Source organism: Monodelphis domestica, chromosome 1, assembly GCF_027887165.1.
Source record: "Monodelphis domestica isolate mMonDom1 chromosome 1, mMonDom1.pri, whole genome shotgun sequence".
Lineage (NCBI taxonomy): Eukaryota > Metazoa > Chordata > Mammalia > Didelphimorphia > Didelphidae > Monodelphis > Monodelphis domestica.
The window spans coordinates 56043266-56066023 of NC_077227.1; the positions used below are offsets into that span (position 1 = coordinate 56043266).

The following is a 22758-nucleotide window of genomic DNA, read 5'->3' on the forward strand; positions in this document are numbered from 1 at the left end:
AGTGGAGCTTTTCAGGGCCATTGTATTGTCATCATTTCTTCACCTATATCCTGTGTTCCAGCCAAATGGGCCTCCCTGTCTTTGTGCCTTTGTCCTCCCCTGCCTGGAATGCTCTCCTTCTTTACTTCTGCCTCATTGAATTAAAGAATGTTTAAAATGCACCTCAAAAACCAGCTGCTTTTTCCTGATCTCTTCCACCTCAAGTGCCCTCCCTCTTAAGCTAACTTCTGTTACTCTGAAGAAATCTGCATAGATAATTGTTGTCCCTCCCCTTAGGATTTAAGCTTCTTGTGAATTGAGACTTTCATTTATTGTCCTTTATGCTCATCATCTTTCCAACATGTTCCATAGCATTTGCTTTAAGATGAAGAAAAGCCTTGAGCAGGAGGTTGAAGGAGGCAGACACCAGGTTGGATTGCTTGTTATGCTTGGGCTTAGTAGAAGGGTAGCTTTGATAGAGTAGATCGAGCTCCTTATTTGCTGTTCCTTGTACTAGAATCCTGCTTTGACAGTAGACAGCGGTAAAGAAGTTTTTTTTAAATTAACTTTTATATTTACATTACCTTCATTTCCAAGTATGTTCCTCCTACAGGAGACACCCCCTTAACAAAGGGGTGTTTTATTCTTAAAAAAGAATAAAAAGAAAAGATTTTTAAAAGCACTTAAATAAAACCAATCAATATATTTGCCAAGTCTGATAGCGTATGAAATGTTGCAGGTAGAGAAATTAAAGAAAAAGGCTAGGATGAAGATCTTATGAAATGAGAGAAACAGGGGCTTGGGGCAGAAGAAATGAGATGATCTCCTATGTAGTACATGTCTAGAGAAAGGAATGACTAGCCATCACATTTTCAGATCAGGAAACTGGAACTTCCATTCTAGGATCAAAGCCCAAGTATAGCTCCTTAAGTCAACTTAGTATTACTGCTAGAATCCATAGAAATCCTTGCCACTTTGGGCTTTTGTAGGGAAGGGAAAGGGGGAAAAAAATCACAAACACATTGGTTACTACTCTGCTTTAGTCAACAAGATAAGGATCCTTTTCTTCTGAAAAGTTTTTTATGTCCTAGTATTTTCTTTTTTTTTTTAAACCCTTACCTTCCATCTTGGAATCAATACTGTGAATTGGCTCCAAGGCAGAAGAGTGGTAAGGGCTAGGCAATGGGGGTCAAGTGACTTGCCCAGAGTTACACAGCTGGGAAGTGTCTGAGGTCAGATTTGAACCTAGGACCTCCCATCTCTAGGCCTGACTCTCAATCCACTGAGCCACCCAGCTGCCCCCTATGTCCTAATATTTTCTAAGAGTGTGCATTCCTGGGAAGTCAAGGACTCCAATGGGGAGAAATTTAGTCTTTGAAGGGGAGTGTGGTGAGATTAAATTTCTGCAGAAGGCAATCAGGCCTTTGAAGTAACCAGTATCTTTTCTAAAGTAATGGTAACTTGAATCAAAGAATGAAAAATATTTATTAAGGATTTACTATGTGCCAAGCCCTCTGCTGAGCATTGAGGATGCAAATACAAATGAGACGATCTTTGCCATCAAAGGGCTTTACATTCTAATGGCAGACAGCACATAGAGTACAGGGAGCTGTGTCCAGGAAAGGCAGTTATTATCTAGGAAGTCACAAAGATGGTAAATGGAACAGTAGTTTAAACCAGTTGATAAGCACTTTCCAAAGGGATGGTAGTGTTGATTTGATTACAGTTCTTAGAACAAGAGGTGGAAAGTGGGTGCGAAGAGGAATCAGTGTTCACAGAGTAGAAGATGACTGAGGTGAAGATGAGGGTGCTTGGTCCCAGGGGTTACAGAGCTGGGACCTGCTATCCAGCGAGCTGACTTCATGAAAATTTCCCTGACCTGCTTTGCAGTGGTATTCAAATAGGAAGACAATAGCACAGGAACAGAGGACACAGAGATTATTTTTTAGTTTTGTTTTTTTGGTCACTCTAATAAAGGTTTTTAGTTCTTTAGAATTCTTTCTCTCAGAAAAAGAAAAGTGTGTGAGTAGGGACAACACTAACCCAGGAATCATGAGACTTGGGCTCTGGTTCTGTTTCTGACTTCTTGAAATTATTTCAGGTAAGTACAGAAAGGAATCTTTCAGCTGTAGCTGTTCCCAGACCACCTCTTGCCCTGAAAGTGACTTCCTTCTTCACTAACTCTAGGGACCCAAAATGGCTTTGGTAATACAAAGTCTAACTTTGTCATTTGGCTCCAAGAAAACACAGCTTTAGATGAAATGACATTCCAGGGGGCAGTAAATGCAGGGTACTTAAAATTCTTAAAGAATATTGCTATTTCCATGTGAGAGCCTCCTCTACAATTTAATAGATGTTCTTTGAGAGTTGCCATGACTGAAATATCCATTCCCTTTTGGCCATCCTGGTGGTAAACCTTTTTAAGCTTGGTGAGGTTGTTCCTTGAACGGATATTATGTTCTGTTGCTCAGCCCTTTCTCCAAGCCCTTCCATCTTAGTGAGCTTATTCAAGCAGAGACCCCTTTTGCATAACCTTCAAGAACCCACCCATGTCAACCTCCATGGCACAGTGAAGCACTGGAGTTGGGTTTTAGAGGAGTATATTGTCAGGAAGTATTATGAGGAATGGTACATGGGTGGAGTGGCAGAAGAATGAGGAATGAGGGGAAGGAGCCAGGAGAGAGTTTGGGCTGTAGCTCTGGCTCTTTTCAGGCAAGCCTGAGTTGAATGGAGGAAGTGGGAAGCCATCCATACATGGAAACCCTGGGAAAGGTGGAGGGATAATCTGAGCAGAGCTGGGGCAAGGATGCTGTTGGCCAGAGCAGAGTTGGGCTTTGCAAGGCACAGGAAGCAGGGTAGAGTGTGAAGGCTTGTTAATCAATGGAACCCAGGTAGAGGATTCTAGAGCTGAATAGGGTCAAGGACAAGTAGTAGGCTAAGACTCAGGGGTATAGGGCTGGGGTTGCCCTAGGCAGGGAAAGAAGGAGACATTGAGAAGGTCTTAGGACTAAACTGAGAAAAGTCTAGAATGCTTAAACTCTGTGTGGTGCCCTTATCATCCTGGATAGGACAGAGCAGATGAGCGAACCCTTGGGAAGGACACCTTTGAGGGGCTTGGCAGAGGATGGCCCATTCTGGATTAGTGCCCAGTCAGGCTGGCAGGGTGAAGTTTGGGTCTTTTTGTGTGTATGGTTTCCAGTATTTGGGGCAGGAAGAGGTTTAGTTTAGACCTGTGATTTCATTAGTGTAAGAGCATTCCAGGAAGGGGAGGAACATTAGTGCACAGCAGCAGCAGTTCCACAACTTAAAGTCTTAATTAATTCACAAGCATTTGTTTCTCAGGCTCTGAGTACAAAGACAGTGAAATAGCTCCTACCCTTAAGGCATGCTACCGAGGGGATGGGAGGACAACATGTCTTTCTCATTCCCTCCCTCTCTTGCTGTTAGGTTGTGAAGGTCTTTAACAGAGTTTATCTGTGATCCTGTTCAGTCAGGGGAGTGGCATGACCAGCCCTGTGCTTTAGGAAAAAAGACTTTGGCATTTGTGTGGAGGGAGACTCGACCTCTTCCCAATTCCGAAGCCAATGGAGCAGTCGAGGTCAGTGGTTGTGAGGACTCAAACAAGGTTAGTGACTGGTGAAGGAAGTGGACCGATAGGAGGGGAGTCATGGTCGTAGAAACAAGATTTATCAACTTAATGGATGAGTGGAGAAGAGCGAGGAGACTAGAATAACTCGGGCAGGCTTTCAGACTGGTTGGATATTGAGGGCTGAGGGTGCCCTCGATCGAGGGGAAATCAGAAGAGAGGTGGTTGAGGGAAGGAAGATGAGTAGTGTTTTGGACATGATATATTTGAGGTGCTGACAGGACATCCAGCTTGTAGTGTCCTGGAAATAGTTGGAGGTGTATAGTTATAGTTTAAGGAGAAAGAGACAGCTGTAACTGTCGATTTGGAAGTTGTCTGTGTACAGATGACAATTTTTTTCTTTTTCTTTCTTTTTTTATATTTTATTTCCCCAATTACATATAATAACAATTTTCAACATGCGTTTTCTGAAATGATATTTTTTTTCTGGGTTATCAAAAAAATGATCAAAAAATGATAATTTTTCTTTCCTGGAGATGGCAAACAATTTGTTCTGGGTTATACATGTATTATCAGGCAAAACTTATTTCCATATTGGACATTGTTATAAGAGAATATTCATATGGAACTAAAAGCCCCAAATAAAAACACAAAGTAAAGTGAAAAAGTAGTATGTTCTGATCTGCATTTCAATTCCAACAGTTCTCTGGAGGTAGATAGCATTCTTTGTCCTAAGTCCTTCCAAATTGTCCCAGATCATTATATTGCTGGGAGCAGCTAAGTCTTTCACAGTCAATCATTGTACAATATTGCTGTTACCGTGTATAATGTTCTCTTGGTTCTGTTTATTTCACTCTGCATCAGTTCATGTAGGTCTTTCTAGCTCTTTCTGAAAACATCCTGCTCAATAGATGACAGTTATTCATGGCTCGGCTGGGTCTGTGATTTGATTGATATCAAATGTTCCTGGGATCAGCAGTATCCCAGAGGTGGTTATTTTGTCCAGGATCACAGGGTCAGCAAAGCCAGTGGGTAGGAGAGTCAGGTGGACAGCTCCTTATTGCAGAAGGCTGATTTTTTAAAAATTAATGATATTATGGTGAAATGAAGTTAGTGAGACAACTTTATGTGTTATTACAGTAGCTCTAGACATTTTAGCAAGAGGCATCAGAACCAATAATCAGTGAACTCTGATTGGCCTTGTTGGGCTGGGGAACAAAGAACAGAAGGAACCATCTCTATTCTTACTTGGGAAAGGGAGAAACAACAAGTGGAAGAGACAGTTTAGAAGTTTTTAAGAAGCATTTGCAAATGCTGGACCCACATTTGCTTTTGGCAAGGCTAGTTCAGATATTCTATCTGCCATTTACTTCACCTTTCTCTTACCCAGTGGTTAGCTCAGTCACATATTCCATTCCCCCATTTTAAAATTGAGTGGGAGGGGAAGCCAGATTGCTTAGTGGATAGAGAGCTGGTCCTTGGTCCAAATTTGGCCGCAGATACTTCCTAATTATGGGACCCTGAGAAAGTCATTTAACCACCATTGCCTTACTGCTCTTCTGCCTTGGAACCAATACACCGTATTGATTCTAAGATGGAAGGTAAGGATTAAAAAAAACTAAAGGCTCAAAGTATTAAGAAAAAATATCTTTAGCCCTTAGTAGGCTTTGGCCACTCTAGGCTCATTTTTTAAATTTATTTTTTTATAAAACTCTTACCTTCCATCTTGGAATCAATAGTGTGTATTGGTTCCAAGGCAGAAGAGTGGTAAGAGCTAGGCAATGGGGGTTAAGTGATTTGCCCAGGGTCACACAGTTGGGAAGTGTCTTGGGACTGATTTGAACCCAGGACCTCCCATCTCTAGGCCTGGCTCTCAATCCACTGAGCTTCCCAGCTGCCCCTTCTAGCCTCATTTTTGATAAATAGCCTTGCTCAGGGATATGCTGGGACCAATTCTTATTGGCTCTGATTTATTAAATTTTCAGTGTATTTTGGAAATCAGCAAATACTAGAAAATCTAATTTTGATTTATTGTTTTGCTGTTTAAATTTGAGAAAGCAATAGAGAAAATGTTAGTGTTGCTAATTACATTTAAAAGTGATCTTAGTACTTTTATTTTGAGACCCAGTTGTAAAACATTTGCCCGAATACCCCTTGACCTTGCTTAACTTAAGAAGATGTTTACATATGACTGAAAGGGTTAGGAATAATGCCCACCCTGCTTTTTAATGTGAAAAAACAATAACTTAAATATTTAACAATTCAAAAAACCCTTATCAAAATATTTTTATATAAAGCATTTTTTAAAATGCAGCCTTCTACTTTGGATTCTTATTGCTTCTTTTTTCTTTTGCCTTTTGAACAATCAAGCTCATTTTGAGAAAGATAATTGAAGTGTTAGAGAAGGGTCTTTCATTTGAATGTTCACAAAGTATATGAAAATAAGGTTCTTGATGAGATTTAGAGTCTGCTGTCAGGAAGGATGTTATAACTCTTAGAATCCTTTGTTAGAGAACTAAAAAAAAATGAACTGAATTGTTTAAAAAAGAAAAACATAGTGAAGGCAGATATTTTGAATTTTTATAACTTCCTATTAGAATTCAGAAAAAAAAACCCATAAAAATTTAGTAAATAAATATTAGGTCAGATTTCACTAATGCGAATTAATAGCTTTGGATTTCTTTATTAGCCTTCATTGCATAATGTTTTAGCAAAACCTTCTACAATAATTGCAATTAATGAGAATGCCTTGGAAACAGTTACTGTTCCAACTGTTATAGAACAACTGTTGCTTATTAAAGCCTATTAATGTGCTTTTTAGAGCTGATAAAAATGGTTTGATCTAATGAGCTCTAGCCTCTTATAAAATCCAATTTATTTCATTTTTTTACTGGCTTTTGAAATATCACATCACTGCTATCAGCTACATCCTAACAAAGGACATACATCAATTTATAAAATCATCTTTTTATTATGAGATAATTATGTAATAAGAATAATTGCAATTTAGTATGATAGATTAGTTGGCACTAACTTTTACTAGCTTATGATTGTTAGCCTTCAGAGAATTGTGGGAATGTTGATCAGGTGCAACTTATTTACTTTTTCTTGCTTCTAGTAGCTTCATTAAAAAAGAAATTTTAGGGGCAGCCGAGTGGTTCAGTGGATTGAGAGCCAGGCCTAGAGATGGGAGGTCCTGGGTTCAAATCTGACCTCAGACACTTCCCAGTTGTGTGACCCTGGGCAAGTCACTTGACCCCCATTGCCTAGCCCTTACCACTCTTCTGCCTTGGAGCCAATATACAGTATTGACTGCAAGACGGAAGGTAAGGGTTAAAGAGAAAGAAATTTTAAGGGGGCAGCTGGGTAGCTCAGTGGAATGAGAGTCAGACCCTGAGATAGGAGGTCCTGGGTTCAAATCTGACCTCAGACACTTCCCAGTTGTGTGACCCTGGGCAAGTCACTTGACCCCCATTGCCTAGTCCTTACCACTATTCTGCCTTGGAACCAATACACAGTATTGATTCCAAGATGGAAGGTAAGGGTTAAAAAAAAAAAAGAAATTTTAAGAAATGACTAGAGAAAAACAATTGTTAGTTCAGTTTTGTATTTGATGGACTATACTTTTGTACATCTTGTGGGGGAAAAGGCTTCGTAAATGATCTTGTATATAATATAGCTATTTTGGGGCCCTTTCTTGAAAGTCTTCATGATGACCTATTTTCCATTCAGTTTTGTGATTTGCAACAAGAGGAAAAAAGTTCTGGAAACATTGATGATTTCTTTTGTATTAATTAACTATAGACATTGCTTAATTATCTGTTCTTTAAACTGGGGAATAGAAGGATAGAATAATAATAGCTAGGCGTGACTGGATAGAGCACTGGGCTTGGAATCAGGAAGATGCTTTCTAAATTCAAATCCAGCCTCAGATACTTACTAGCTATGTGACTCTGGTCAAGTCACTTCACCCTATTTGCCTCTGTTTCCTTATCATGTCAAATGAGCTGGAAAAGGAAATAGCAAACCAACTCTAGGATCTTTGCCAAGGAAATCCCTTATGAGGTCACAAAGATTCAAACATGACTGAAATAACTGAACTGAATTATAAAGAATAATACTTTATAAATATTATCTAATTTGATCTTCTCAGTAACTCTGGGAGATAGGTGCCATTGGTATCTCCATTTAATAGATGAATAAACTGAGTCAGGTAAAAATTAAGTTACTTTCTCAGGTTCCCCATAGCAAGTAAGTGCCTGGATTTGGATTTGGACTTGAGTCTTTCCTGACGCTGACTAAAAGATGTCACCCTTATGGGTGTACATGACATAGATAACTCAGAGAGGTGGACATGGAGTCAGTGAACCAGAGTCTGGCTTTATGGCTTCCTACTTGTGACACCTTTGATAAGGCTCTACCTTCTCTGGGTCTCAGCATCTTCATCTGTCAAATGATACGTTTGGGCTAGATGATCTTTAGAACTCCTTTCAACTCCAAATCTGTGATCCTGTGAATGGCTGTGGGGACTGGGAGAAACTGCTGTTCTCAAGGTTCCTGGGTTCAGGGTCCTCCATTTCCTCCATTGGAGTCTATAGGGAGATGGTGGTCAAGGTGTGTGTGATTGGCCAGGTGCACACCACTTCCTGCCTCTCCATCAGGGTGCCTTGCTCCTTCAGCTCGCCAGGTCCCTACACCCTGAAAGCCACAGTGCAAAGTAGAGCACATGTGAACGAGAGAGTAAAAACATGGAGGAGAGAAAGATCACTTTCATCTTGGAATGACTAAGGAAGATTTTGAAGCCATTTGAGTGGGGTCTTGAAGGATGGGTAAGTTTCAACAGATGGCGATGAGGGAGGAAGAAATTCTAGGAAATAAAGGCCTAGAGATGGGATTGTGAGGGATGTGTGAAGAAGAGTTGTGAAAGACACAACCAAAATTTAAGTGGGAGCTAAGCTGTAGCGAGAGCCTTATTTGGCCAAGATTCGAGTTCAGACTATTTCATAGGCAGTCCCTGAAGGCTTTTTAGTAGAGGGGCAATACCGTATGACAAAGAGAATCATGTCTTTGAATATGGTACTTAACATGACAGTGAGAAGTATGTTTTTTCAGGAAGAGAAAAATATTAAATATAAGTGGAAACACTACTTAGAAGGCTTTTGCAATCGTTTGGGCTAGGTTCTTCTAATGTGGTGGCAGGATGAATCGAGAGGAGAACTAAGAATGAAAGATAGAAGGAGGACAGATGACTTGGCTACGTGGGGAGGGAAGAGAAGGAGGGCACCAGGGTTAGGACCCTGAGTTATAAGCTGAACAGCTGAAACACAGAAGTCACAAAGAATACTATTGGGATCAAATATGGCTAGCAAATATTTATTGAATGCCTTTATCCCTCTTCCCTTCCTCGTCCTTCCCTCCCTCCATATAGGATCTAGATGGGAACAAAATAAGACACAGAACATCTAAGAGTTAACACAAAAGGAAGGATATTCAGCAAGGTTACACAGCTTTCCTGCCTCTGATTTGCCCTTGATGTTCCTGTGACTCCTGGGGCCCTGTCATCACTCTCTCAGAGGCATGCAGCCTCTGCCAGGCTCAGTTGATACCAAGAGTCACTCTGTATCTTCCTCCTTCCCTGCACTGTTCCTCAGCTCCACAGCCAAGACCTCCTTCTCTGTAGGAGCCCCATGGGTGAGGAGGAGGGGAAACTAAATCTTTGCCTAATGGCCTCTCCTGGGAGACAGTGCCCTCCCCCGTCCAGCTTCCTGACCCTGCAAACAGGCTCTGGGAAGGAACTGTCCAACGTGCCTGGGGAGTGTGCTAGGCAGTGTGGCGAGGCCCCAGGCTTGCTGGAACAAGACACTAGACCAGGCCTGCCTTTGCAGTTGCCCATAGCAGTGCCTATTCTACCGGGGCCATTGCCACTGCCCCCTGCTGTCCGCTGCCTCTGTTTCCCATTCCATTGCTTGCTGCCCACGTACCCACTATTGCTCGAGCCAGTCTCCCTATAGAGGTGGGTGCTGCCTCTGTTGGGCCCTGAGTTCTGCCCGCTTCTTTACGCTCAGGTCCCCATGCTGAGGGCTGCCTGTGGGCCTGTGCTCCCCGCTAGGCGTGCTGGAGCCAGGCCCCCATTTCCTGCCTCTCTGCCACATGGAGGAGGTCAGGAGCAGCCACCCAGCATGATCTGAGGTCAGATCATGAGTCCCTCTTCGTAGAGGTAGGTTTTTTCCCTCTGATACAGGAAAGTCCTCCTGCGGTCTGGTCGTCCCTGGCTGAAGGAACCAGGAGCTCTTGACGTCTCGAAGTCACAGGATTGTTGCTGAAGCTAGAAGAGTGCAGCCCCGCAGCTCTCCTCTGTCCTCCAGTAAAGAGACAAAGCAAAAGAGATGACCAGACAGGCCTCCTGTTTGCTGCAGGCTTGCCTTGTGCAGGGGCCCCTCACCCATCCATAGAAGCCCTAGAGGGAGAGAGATGCAGCCCGTTCTTAACGAGGCTACATTCGGCACATTTGTCCCTATCCCCGTCCCACAAAAGTGGATTCCTGGGGAAGGATCAGGCATTGTCCTCCCCAGCAGAAGTCCGTGTAGCAGTTTCCAGTGGCCTCCCAGAGCCACGTAGAAGGCCCAAACAGTCTCACAGTTCATAGATAATATCAAGATTCTCAGTCAGAGGGGTAAGAGGTGGAAGGCAGTGCCTGATGGTCCTGGAAATCTCTCTCAACTTGTATAAAAATTGTGCAGATTCAACCAATGACAATTCACACACGTAGCTTGTTCTGGGTGTAATTCTTAGACACCGAACACATGCCCATCTCTCTCTGCTTAGTGAATTCTCATTTTACCCTCAAATCCCCCTGTGGCAAAAACATCATGGTAAGTAAGGGCCCAAACAGAGCACTGGACAGGCCATGCAGGGCTCACCCTCCTCTGCTTTGGCCTTCTTTTATTTCAGCAAAGCCTTTCTGGTCCAGGCTCAATCCAGCCTGTCCTGCTTCTACAGGATCTAGACTAGAAGGAAATTAGACGGACTTCCTTACAATGCTAAGGAAGGAGCCACGACTTCTTTGGCCCTGGCTCTCCATCCTAGTGCATCAGGGTGCCATGCCAATGGCATTTAGTTCCTTGAGCCAATTAAGTCTCAGAGCTGGGTGCAATGCCTTTTAAGGAAAAACTAGCCTTTGTAAGGCAGGGACCTGGCATTGTACTCCCACCACATTAATAAATGATTGTCGAATTGAATTCAGTCCTTTTAAAAGCATCTTTTTGCAAAGCCCTGAACTAGGCCTTGGAAGAGCTACTTAGATAATTAAATTGTGGTCCCTGAACTCATGAAACTTTTTACTCTTAACACTTTTAAATATTACAAACTGCCATCCTTTTAACTTTTTGTCTTCATAAACACTCTCTAAAGCAAATCAATAATTAATAGATCTTGAGGTTCCTTTTTTGAGATGAAAGAACCAAGATCATTTAGTCATGCTTCTGCCTCTACTCATAACATTATTTTACATATCTAGGTATTCATTTCCTTCTTAAGGGAATTTTTCTATTTCAAACTATTAAGCTATTTCAAATTTAAAATACAATTTGATTGTTGGGAGGGAGTTCTGTTTCATTCTTTTAAAATAGTTCTTTGAATTTAGTTCTAATAACATCCTTTGTGATTGATTGATAGTGGGACCATTTTCACTCATCTTAAATGTTTCTAGGAAATTGTACTCCATCAAGGCTTGGTGTTGGGAACAAAGCTAGAAAAGGTCATCCTAGACTCCCTTCTGTGACTTGAAAGGATGAGCCTAATCAGTCCACACTTATTAAGTCTCTTTTCTGGGCTGAACTCTAGCTAAAGCTACAGCTAAGCTCTTGCCAGAAAAAGGCAAAAGACGGCCCCCTGCCTTCAAGGAGCTTTCAATCAAATGGGGGAACAACAATCAAATTAATCTATATGATGCAAGCTGTATACAGGATAAAGAGGAAATGACTGCCCAAAGGAAGACTGGCATTGAGGGGCTGGGGAAGGCGTCCTGGGAAGGGAGGATTTTATTTGGGACCCAAGGGAAGCCGGGGAGGTCATTTGTCCGAGTGGATGAGGTGGGGGACCGCCGGAGAGAGAGCAGGGAGCCATTCTGCCATCCTCCCTACGGTTTTGTGCCTCCCATTTTCAGTCTTCGTGGAGTCTTACTAAGTTCTAGGAGCGGCTTTCCTTCCTCAGCATCCTTGTGACGTTGACTTAATAAAGTCAAGAAATAAAACTGAGAAGCCCTTATTAGGTCCTTCTTAGGGACTTTGTTTAGAAAAGAATGGGAAGATGGGTAGCCCCAGAAGCTGAAGCTTTCTCTGCCCAGTCATGAAGTGCCTCCTTGTGCTTGGAAGGGCGGAGGATACAGAAAAGCCGAAACTAGTCCCTGTGCCTGAGGAGCTCTCGGGGTGCCGGGCAGGCAGGAAGCGCCACCCGGGTGTGTCTGTAGATCTACATGGAGACACAGAGCCCCAGTTTAAGCAGTGTGTACATACACATGCAAACACACATGCACACGTATGTGTGCGCGTGGGGGGAGGGGATAGGTGGGCACAGTGGATCGAGTGCCGGGCCTACAGTCAGACACACTGGAGTTCGGATCTGGCTTCAGACAGAGGAGCCGTATGATGCTGGGCAAGTCACTTAGCCTCTGTTGCCGAGAAGGAAGTGACAAACCCCTCCAGGGTCTGCCCAGAAAACCTGGTGGAGATCCACGGGATCGTGGAGAGTCGGATGTGATGAAACAAGAACATGTCACACACACGTGTTTGATCAGCAGACAACAGTATTGTGTATGTGTGTGTGCGTGTGTGCACATCCGTATATTGGGGGGTCCAGACACATACATGGAACCATGTAGACGGGGAGAACTGGGAGGAGTCTCAGAAGGAAAGCGAGGAGGACCGGGACAGGCCTCTTGCAGAAGGTGGTGGGGAGCACGGAGACGGTCCCAGGAAAAGCTGGGAGCCTGGAAAGGGAGTCCTGCGTGAGGGGCCCTGGCCGTGGCACACGGGAGGGAAGGGATGGTGTTGCAGCAGAAGGGGGGGAGGCCAGGAGCCCCGGGAGCTCATTTAGGGAGATCCGTGTGACTGCTGAGCACAGGCTAACCTGGAGGGGAAGAAAGCCTGGGCCGCCCCCGGCAGGCTGGGCCTCTGCTCTGGGCATGCTCAAGCCCGTCCCTCCTTCCCCCTCTCATGGGATGACTGGGGAGGCGGGAGGCTGTGGGTGCCGGGCCCCCAGGGGGCAGTGCAGCGCCTGGGCTGGGGGGGCCTTCTGAGAGGCGCCCTCTTGGGAGCAGAGCAGCCCTGCCTGGGAAGGGCATGACCTTTAAACTGTCCCCTTTAGGGGCCCAGACCAGTCATTCCCAGCCCCCTTCCAGACACAGGACCCTCTGCCTGTGGTGAGGAGATGGACCTGCCAGGGCCCTCCCAGGCCACTGCCCAGGTAAGGCCAGAGCAGGAAGGATCTGGCCAGAACAGGCCGGGGAGGCTGAACCAGGCCCAGACAGGCCAGGCTAGGCCAGAGAAGTTGGGGCCAGGCCTGAGTAGGCCAGTGGAAGCTAGACCAGGCCTGAGCAGGAGGGACCAGTCCTGAGTAGGCCCAAACAGGCCAGACTAGGCCTGAACAGGTTGGACCAGGCCAGAGCAAGCCCAAGCAGTCCAGAGGAGGCTGGATCAGGCCCAAATAGGCCAGACTAAGTCAGATCAGAAGGAACTGGGCCTGAGCAGGTTGGACCTGGCCCTAGTGGAGGGACCAGGCCTGAGCAGACAGGACCAGGCTCGAGCAGTCCCAAGTAGGCCGGAGGGGGCTAGACCAGACCTAAGGAAGCCAGAGAAGGCCAGAACTGCCTGAACCAGGCCAGAATAGTCCAAAATAGGCTGGACTAGGCCTGAGTAGGCCCAAGCAGACCTTGGCTTCTGCAGGAGGGACCAGGGAAGCCTGGAGGACACATTACTCTCCTTGCTTTGTTTGTGTACCCTTAGAAGGGAAGAAGGGAACAAGAATGTGTGGAGCTCTCTGGCAGGAGGCAGGCCTGGCCCAGGCTAAGGGCTCCGCAAGCAGGACCCTATCTTGTGGGAGATGGACAAAGAAGGAGACCGAAGCAGTCAGTTCAACTGTTGTGGCCTCCTCCTTCCCCTTCCTTCCCCTGTGCCTGCTCTTGCCCTGTGGTTTCCATCTTTTCCCCCTTCTCTGCTGGATATGAAGGAGATTTGAGAGCGCAGACAGCCCTGGTTCAGCCTCCCAGAGTGGACTCAGAAGGGTTCATCCTTTTCTTTGGGGACCTTGTGGATTGTGCACAGTGACTGTCTTTAAGCCTTCAAGTGAGGCTTAAAGACCACTATTTTCTTGGACAATTGTTTATTTTTTCTTGTGATCTTCAGTGACATCGATGTTTCCCAAACACAATAATGAAGCTATTTGAATTGACCCTCCAAACCACCCTCCAGTTAACTGCTTTTGGCTGAGATGAGGTGGAGGGTTAAGTGACTCCTCTGTGGTTGTAGGCCTGGAGAGTGAATTTGAATTCAGCTCTTTGAATATGCAATTTCAGTCTTATTGAATTTACAGTTCAATGGAGATGACTTGAGCATTTGATGGTTTTGAATTATGTTGTTGATTTGGTTACATCTAATATAGTTAAAGAGCAGACTATTTCAAGACACCTTTTTAGGTGTTTAAGGGCCTGAAGCAGTGGTCCGCATTGTCACTACTTTAATAGGATTCTACACCTAGTGCAATAGGTCTTTCTCTAAGAAGATTCAGCCTACAAAAATCTATAATAAATGAAACATTTAATCAGTTAGGAATTATTATTTACATAATAAAAGGGTTTCTCATCCACCCAAAAAGGATTATTATCAGAGTTCTTTAAAGGTCGATCTTTCCTAGTATAGCATCTACCTCCCAGGGTTGTTGTGAGGATCAAATGAAAGAATAACCGTAAAGGGCTCAGGCTGACACAGAGTAAACACTATGTAAATGTTAGTCATTATATTATATTATATTATATTATATTATATTATATTATATTATATTATATTATATTATGTCACTAAAATTTGTATTTTTACGTAGCTAGGAAACATTAAATGTGTACACCTCTCCTGTGTCACCCTCCCCCCAATAATACTTTTTTTTATGGCAAGACTACATTTGTGTGAAGTGTCACTATTTACAAAGTGCTTTATATTCATTTTCTAATTTGATTCTCCAATAATACTGTAAACCACGTAGGAGAGAGTTTATTGTCTCCTTTCCCCCCACCCCCACCTTTTTTTTTTAACAGATGAAGGAACAAGTACCTAGAGCCAAAGTGACCTGTCTTAGGGTCACTGAGTATATATATATATCAGAGCAAGGGCCCCGCTCTCCTCTAATACTATGTTGCCTCTCATGTTTGCCAATCTTATAAAAAATGTAGTTACAGTTTATTTGAAAAGATCTGATATGGGGGGGCAGCTGGGTGGCTCAGTAGATTGAGAGTCAGGCCTAGAGAAGGGAGGTCCTAGGTTCAAATTTGGCCTCAGACACTTCCCAGCTGTGTGACCCTGCACAAGTCACTTAACCCCTATTGCCTAGCTCTTACCGCTCTTCTGCCTTGGAGCCAATACACAGTATTGATTCCAAGATGGAAGGTAAGGGTTTACCTTAAAAAAGAAAAGAAAAGATCTGATATGGGCAACAGCATATCCAAAGATAATATAATACTATTATTAGCCATTGTATAATGGTATTCTTGGCTTATAATTTTAACTTTTAAATTATTCTTTAGCACTGTTTGGTCTACATTTGATGTGTGATGTTTCCTAAATTATGGACTTGTGCTGAATCCTTTTTGGTCAATGATGAAGAAAACCAAAAAATTAAGCAAGTAGTACAAAGAAAATATGAGAGATTTGAAAAAATAATCTTTCACAGTAGGGAGTTGCATTGGTTTTTGTGAAGGACACTTTCAAACAACCACTTGACCTAAAATCCCTTTAATATGCCTTTTCTCATTGAAAAGCTTATGCAGAGGAAAGCCTTATTTATTTATTTATTTTTGGCAGGCTCTTTTTAGTGGCCTACATATACATTTGTCACATTTTAAGACTCTTATTACTGTAACTTTTGTATGCTTGACGCATCAATGTTTAAGGCCATTTTCAGGCAGTTGGTTTAGATTTAACATTGCAAAGAAAACCAAAATATTATTTTTGTCACAGTTCTAATGTCTGGTATTTATTTTTACCTCATAAACTAGCGATTTTTTTGGAAGGGTGGAGTGCCACTAGGGGAACATGGCACTCTTTAAAATGATTTTTTCAAAGTTTGGTAGTACATATTCATTATTACTTGTTCATTTGCTCATAACTTTAAAGTTCTTGGGATTATTAGGAGGGTAGCAGTCTTATTTTTGGGTAACTTTTCCCCTTAATATATGTGATTTTTATTGTCTTTGACATATGTTGTATTTATTTCATATATTGATAAAAAGATTTTGTAAAAGATATCCATCTGGTTTGAGAATCAGTACCACTCAAAATAAGCAACAAGTTGTTGTTTCATTATGATTTAAAATTTTCTGCAAGTTCAGCTTCTTTTTAGCTGTTGCTACGAGATCAATATCATTGACACAAGGGGCATTAGAACATATCAACATGCTGCCAGTTGTTTTATAGGCAGTTGGTTCTGCTGCTTTGCAGATGGTTAGAAAATACTTGGTAGTGCATAAATGTGTGCTGATTATCTTATTAAATGAAGGTAACCTTTTGTCATTCATTGAGTTATGCAGACCAGTTGGCCATGAGCAGCTGTTTGAGTATTGTTTAATTTTGGTTTGAAGTATATACAAAGAGCAATTTTAAGTGTGATCAGCCTGATTTCAGATATTCAGCATAGCAACATTGAAAGAACTGTTTTTATTTGGTACTATCCTTAATTCTAGTGGAAATGAATAAGGAGGAAGTTTTCTACTCCTTGCTCAGGTAACTAAATGATTTAAGAAATGATTTTTATAAATGTTTGCTAAACACTTAACTCTTCTAAGTATTAGGGGCATTTTCCCTAATATGTTTAAGTGGGGAAAACACATTTTCATATTACATGGCAACTGATAAATCAGAAATGGTCAAATTCCAGAGTAGAGTTAGCATTGGAGGTCATATAATAGACTAATGGTTTTGTTGTCTCTTTATAAATCTGTTTTTGTAAATATTTTGGCAACTACAAGTATATCTTAGTGGTATGTAATCTTACCACACATTTCAATTGAGTAAGTTTTGATTGTGGACTTATTTTTGAGCTCTCAGATGTTTTATATGATCCTACCCTACTTTGCCCTCAATTCCCTAGGAAACATTAATAATTCTCCTTTCTACATCAGTGTATTAATGATGACTTCCTGAGTTGTGTAAATGGTTCATTACTTCATTAATAGAATCTTGCCTTTATTAATTTGGGGGTATTAGTGAAGGTACCACTTAGGCAGAATCCAGTGAAGTCATGCCAGTTGTTCTAGAGAAATTCACTCTCTCCTTTGGAACTATCCGTTAGATCAGGCTCAGTACATATATAAGCAGCTTTGAATTATATACAGATCTAAACAAAAAGGAATCTTTTTACCAAATCAGGAATTGGTTACATTTGTTTGACATTAAAAAAAGTTTTTTTTAAACCCTTGCCTTCTATCCTAGAATGTCAGTTCTAAGGCAGAAGAGTGGTGAGGGCTAGGCAATTGGAGTTAAGTGATATGACTAGGAAGTGTTTGAGGCCACGTTTGAACCCAGGGCCTCCTGTCTCCTGCACTATCCACTGAGCCACCTCACTGCCCCAAGTTGTCATTCTTCTTATCAGTTAACTTATAAACAAGAAGCCATTAAGAGGAGTGTTCTTTATTTTGCCTTTTTCTCAGTTATATATTTAAAATTTTTTAAACATTCATTTACAATTTTTTAAAATTCCAAACTCTCTCCTTCCGATTGAGAAGACAAGCAATCTGATATTAATTATATGAGTGAATTCATGTAAAACATTTTCATATTAGCCATATTACAAAAGAAAACAGAAAAGAAAGAAATAAAGAAAAAGTAATAAAATATACTGCTTCCATTTTTATTCACACTCCATCAGTTGTTTCTATAGAGGTGAATAGCATTTTTCATCATCAGTTTTTTAAAATTGTCTTGGATCATTGTTTTGCTGAGAATAGCTGTCGTTCTCCACTGATTATTCTACAGTATTGCTGTTACCTTTTACAGTGTGCTCACTTCAGTTTGTATCAGTTCATATAAGTTCTCCAGGTTTTTTTTTAAACCCGTACCTTCCATGTTAGAATCAATACTGGGTTTTGGTTTCAGGGCTAGGCAGTGGGGGATTAAGTGACTTACCCAGAGTCACACAGCTAGGAAGTGTCTGAAGTCAGATTTGAACCCAGGACCTCCCATCTGTAGGTTTGGCTCTCACTGAACCACTGAACCACCTAGCTGTCCCCTTCCCAGTTTTTTTTTTTTTTAAACCCTTATCTTCTGTCTTAGAGTCAGTACTGTGTATTCGCTCCAAGGCAGAAAAACGGTAAGGGCTAGGCAATGGGGGTCAAGTGACTTGCTCAGGGTCACACAGCTGGGAAGTGTCTGACCCAGGACCTCCTGTCTCTAGGCCTGACTCTCAATCCATTGAGCCACCCAGCTGCCCCCCCTTCCAAGTTTTTCTGAAAGTATTCTTGCTCGTCATTTCTTATAGCACAACAATATTTCATCACAACCATATTCATTCATTCCCTGGTTGATAGGCATCCCTTTAATTTCCACTTCTTTGCCACCACAAAGAGTTGCTACAAATATTTCTGTACCTGGGGTGGAGATCTTTGTTTGTCATTAACATTGACTTCTCTCTGTTGAAACTTTCATAAAATGCAATTAAATTCCTTGAACAATATAGCTGTAAGATTGCACTTTAAAAAGTATCTTCTAATTTATCACCTCAATAACTTGGTAAAAGTTTTACATTTGTACATTTCATATTTCACAGAGGAGGAAACTGAAGTTCAAAGATATTGTGACTTGCTTAAGGTCATAGTGCTAAGTAAATGTCGGGGGAAAAATGTCACTTAAGCCGGGTTTCTTTTCCCATATAATTTTTTTTCAACCCTTACTTTCTTAGAGTAAATACTAAGTGTCAGTTCCAAGACAGAAGAGTGGTGAGGTTTAGGCAACTGGAGTTAAGTGACTTGCCCAGAGTCACACAGATAGGAAGTGTCTCAGGTCCAATTTGAACCCAGGACCTTCTGTCTCCAAGCCTGGTTTCCCATCCACAGAGTTACCTAACTGACCTTTTCTACCATGTAATTTTTCCTAAATCTTTTCAAGTTTGGACTGGGTTTAGGAAGGAAGAAATCAAATAAATACTTCCTTTGAAGAAAAAGTATACTTATGTTGACTTATTATCTGTGGTGAAACAATATGAACATGTAGTTTCTGGAAAAAGAAATCCAAGCTATCAATAACTATGTGAAAGATTCTCTCTAATTTGAGAAATGCACATGAAAACAACTCTGAGATTCCATTTCATGCTCCTGATTGGCAAGTTGATTAAAAAGGAAAATGATAAATGCTAGAGGGGCTAAAGGAAAACAAGTATGCTAATGTTCTGTGGAACTGTGAACTGGTCCAGCCTTCCTGGGAAGTGGTTTGTGATTGTGCCTAAAAATCTGTGCCCCTTGTATTGTAAGTGTATACTCCTTGATTCAGCAATACCTCTCTAGGTCTATAGCCCAAAGAGATCAAAGGAAGAAGAAAAGGAACCACATGTACAAACATGGCAAAGAATTGGAAACTGAGGGAATGCCTATCAATTGGAAGTTGGTTGAACAAAGTATGGTATTCCTTCACATACATATGCATGTATACATGTGTGTTATGTGTTCCATTAGCATAGTGTTCCATCATATATAAATGTGCACGCGCATGCATGTGTACTTGTTCCACCTAGTGGCCATATCTTTGATCAGTTGTTCCCCAAATGTCCAGGCCTTGATTACTTCTGGTTCAAACCTGGTTGACTGTTAGAGATGAATTCTTGCCTGATGAAGATATCAGGGATATGCGGGGAGGAGTGGTTGGTTGACTCAGACGTCCTCCCATCTCTGAAAATGATCCTTTGAGGTAGGATTTCTTCTACTCAAGTCAACAAGCATTCATTAAACTCCTGCTCCGTGTCAGGCTTTGTTCTGTGTGCTGGGGATATTAAGAAAAGCGAAAAAGGTCCCTGCCCTTCAAGTAGCAAGACTGACATATAACGGAAGAGATGATGCGTACTTTGTCCAGACAAGATATAGATAGGATGAATTTGAAATAATTTCCAAGGGAAATTTCTAGCATTTAGGGAGATGGGGAAATCCTTTTTGAAGAAAGTGGTATTTTAGCTGGCTTGAAGGAGTGAGGAAGGCAGGAGGTGAGACAAGGAAGGATAATGTTACAGGCCTGCTAGACAGCCAGTGAGAATGAGAGAGGGAGGGCCCTGCCTTTTTGTGATTGTGATTCCAGACCTGTAATTTTGGGGGTATGAGAAGTCGGGGAAAATCCTCTCCCCCAGTATTGTGTGGCTGTGATTTAGATCTTAGAGCATCACTTTGGGACACAGAAGAGTGGCTCTCAGTGACTCACACATGGCCACTCAAAAGTTTTCATAACTTTTCTCATAGTTTTCACAACATATTCATTACTTGAGTGTTTCTTAAGCAAGTCTTGAACCTTGGCCTTATTAGCTTGAAACTATCCTATGCCCTCTGACATGTTTCTTTTCAGAACTGCCTGTTACACTTCGTGCTTTTCCAATAGCCGCTTGTCTTCTAACTATATCTGTACTGTTTGTGTCTTTGTCCTTCTAGACTAAGCTTCTTGAGGCCAGGGACCTGTCACCTTGTACTTCCATGGTGTTGTGCGCCCAGAAAGCACTTAATAAGTGTTCATTGAATCCAACTGAATAGAGTGCTTTAAGGTTTACCAGAGTGCTTAGGTGATGATCTCAGTGACTGCATTATTCACTTTGAGGTGTAGGTTCCCATTAATCCAATCCAATAAACATTTATTAGGATCTAGAGATTCAATTAATAAAAACAAAGATAGTCCCTGACTCCAAGGGCTTATCATCTAATGGGGGGAGACAGCGCACAGACACAGTCAGGAAAGGGCTAGTACCTGGGGCAGGGGCAGCTTGTTTCATGGAGTTGAAACCAGGTGGAGCAGCAGATGGCAGCATGAAGGTGTAATTAGAAGGTTCACAAGAAAGATCTATTACAACCTAAGGCCTAGATGTTAAATCAATTGTAGCTATTGTATTGTTTACCATCCCTGAGTGGGGAGAGGAAGGGAGACATTGAATTTCATAATTATGGAAAACATGTTGAAAATTATTATTACATGTAACTGGGAAAATAAAATATTTTTTAATAAAAAAAAAGAAAAAGGTAGTTATTTTAATGTGCTGCATAGGGGAACTGGTTAGCAGGTGAGTGAGATAGCTTTGCTGATGTATTATCTTTAAGTAGCTGTCAAATAATCTAAGAATAAAAATAAAGGAGGAATATTTCTAAGATTTTCCATTTTGTTTATGATACCATACATTTTATCTTTTATTAAAAAATCTTTTATTTTCCCTGTGGTGTTGCCTCTTCAGCAAACGGCATTTCAGAGGAGCTTCTTACAATGAAACATGAACCTCCTCATTTTCCTCAGGATCTTTTTAAACCAATAGTGTATAAACTTTAGGTGGCACATAGATGATGATATAGTGGATAGAGTATAGAACTTAAGAGTTAGAAAAACCTAAGTTCAGATTCTGCTTCAGAAGCTTGCTTGCTGATCCTGGGTTAAGTCCCTTAAACTCTTACAGCCTCAGTTTCTTCATCTGTAAAATGAGGATAATAATACTACTTAAGCTTCTGGTTGTTGTGAGGATTAAATGTGATAACATGTAAAGTCCTCTGCAAGCCTTAAAGAGGCTATGTAAGTGCTACTGTTAAGCTATTAAAATCAAATTCCTTTCTCTTGTGTACTATTCTGTTCAAAGAAAAATTTGCAATCTTGAGCCCACGTCATACTTTATTAAGTATTAGCTTTTCATATACTGAATTTCCTGAAATAAAGAAGGAAAAAATTTGACATAATTCTTATAATGGAATTTGAAATCTCTTGTTGCCAATATTTGGAGGCCATAAAAGTGTAAAGATATCTCTTGATTTTTAAGTGTAAATCAGTGCTCTAGACTTGAAGTGCTAAAGAATTATAGGATTCAACTTGGAATTACATTAATTAATTTCAGGAACACATTTATTATGTATATCAAGGAAGGTAGGTAGTAGTGTAGTGGTCATAATTTTAGAATTCCTATGACAGAAATTGCTGTTGCATTCAGAAACTTGTTTTTAGAATTGTTCATCTTTTTTTGTTAATTACATTTATGTTTTTAACAAAACTGATAATAATGAATGAATAACAGGGTATTTTTTAAGCACTTAATTGCCTTGCACTGTGTTAAGCTTTGGGGATAAAGATAGAAGCAAGATAGTCCATATCTTAAGGGACTCAAATATATTCAAATGAAGATTGCATAAAGGGGTGGTAGAAAGGGCAAAAGAAAGCAGGATGGGGAAAGTACCCTAGAAGGCAGCATGACTTGATTCAAAAATAGCTAAGCAGTGGCATGGCAGCCTGGTTCCTTCAGAGATAAAGTGAAAGACCATTTCTTAAGACCAGGGCCTTACAAGGCAGAGTCTTAGTTCTGGTGGGAAGAAGCTGATAAAGAGGATGCTCATAGTGCCCAAGTTACCATTTGAAGGCTTATCTGTTGAGTCATTTATTATTAATGCTGGCAGCCACGGTGGGGGTCAAGGGAGGAGGGAAGGGTCACAGAAGAGATTAAGAGTGTAAAACTGAGGGACTGAGGATGCAGTACTGATATAGTACTAAAAGTAATAGCAATAGTGATAGCTGGCATTTGTATAGAATTTTTAGGTTTGCAAAGTGCCTTTATACAAATTATAAATTTTATATTCATAGTTGTCTAATGGCATGCTTAACTACAATAGGTTTATGTTTATAATTACTAGGGAAGCTTGAGAGGAAGTAAGATTTGTTAATGGATTGGGGATGAAAATAATTATTTCAAGTCTTCCTGATTTCTTTCCCCAAAGTTTT

The 22758-nt window shown here is 41.4% G+C and overlaps 1 protein-coding gene across 12 annotated transcripts in view; it reads left to right on the plus strand.

Moving 5' to 3' along the window:
* KAT6B (lysine acetyltransferase 6B) overlaps positions 1–22758 on the plus strand; it is a 222859-nt gene that overhangs the window by 26707 nt on the left and 173394 nt on the right. The window contains exon 1 of one of the 12 annotated variants that reach the window (XM_007478432.3): positions 10142–13027. The exons of the other annotated variants lie outside the window; for them this stretch is intronic. Within the exon in view, the coding sequence (XP_007478494.2) occupies positions 12992–13027 (36 nt within the window). The 5' untranslated portion in view covers positions 10142–12991. Of the gene's footprint in view, positions 1–10141; positions 13028–22758 lie in introns of those variants that run through there. 12 annotated transcript variants of the gene reach the window in all.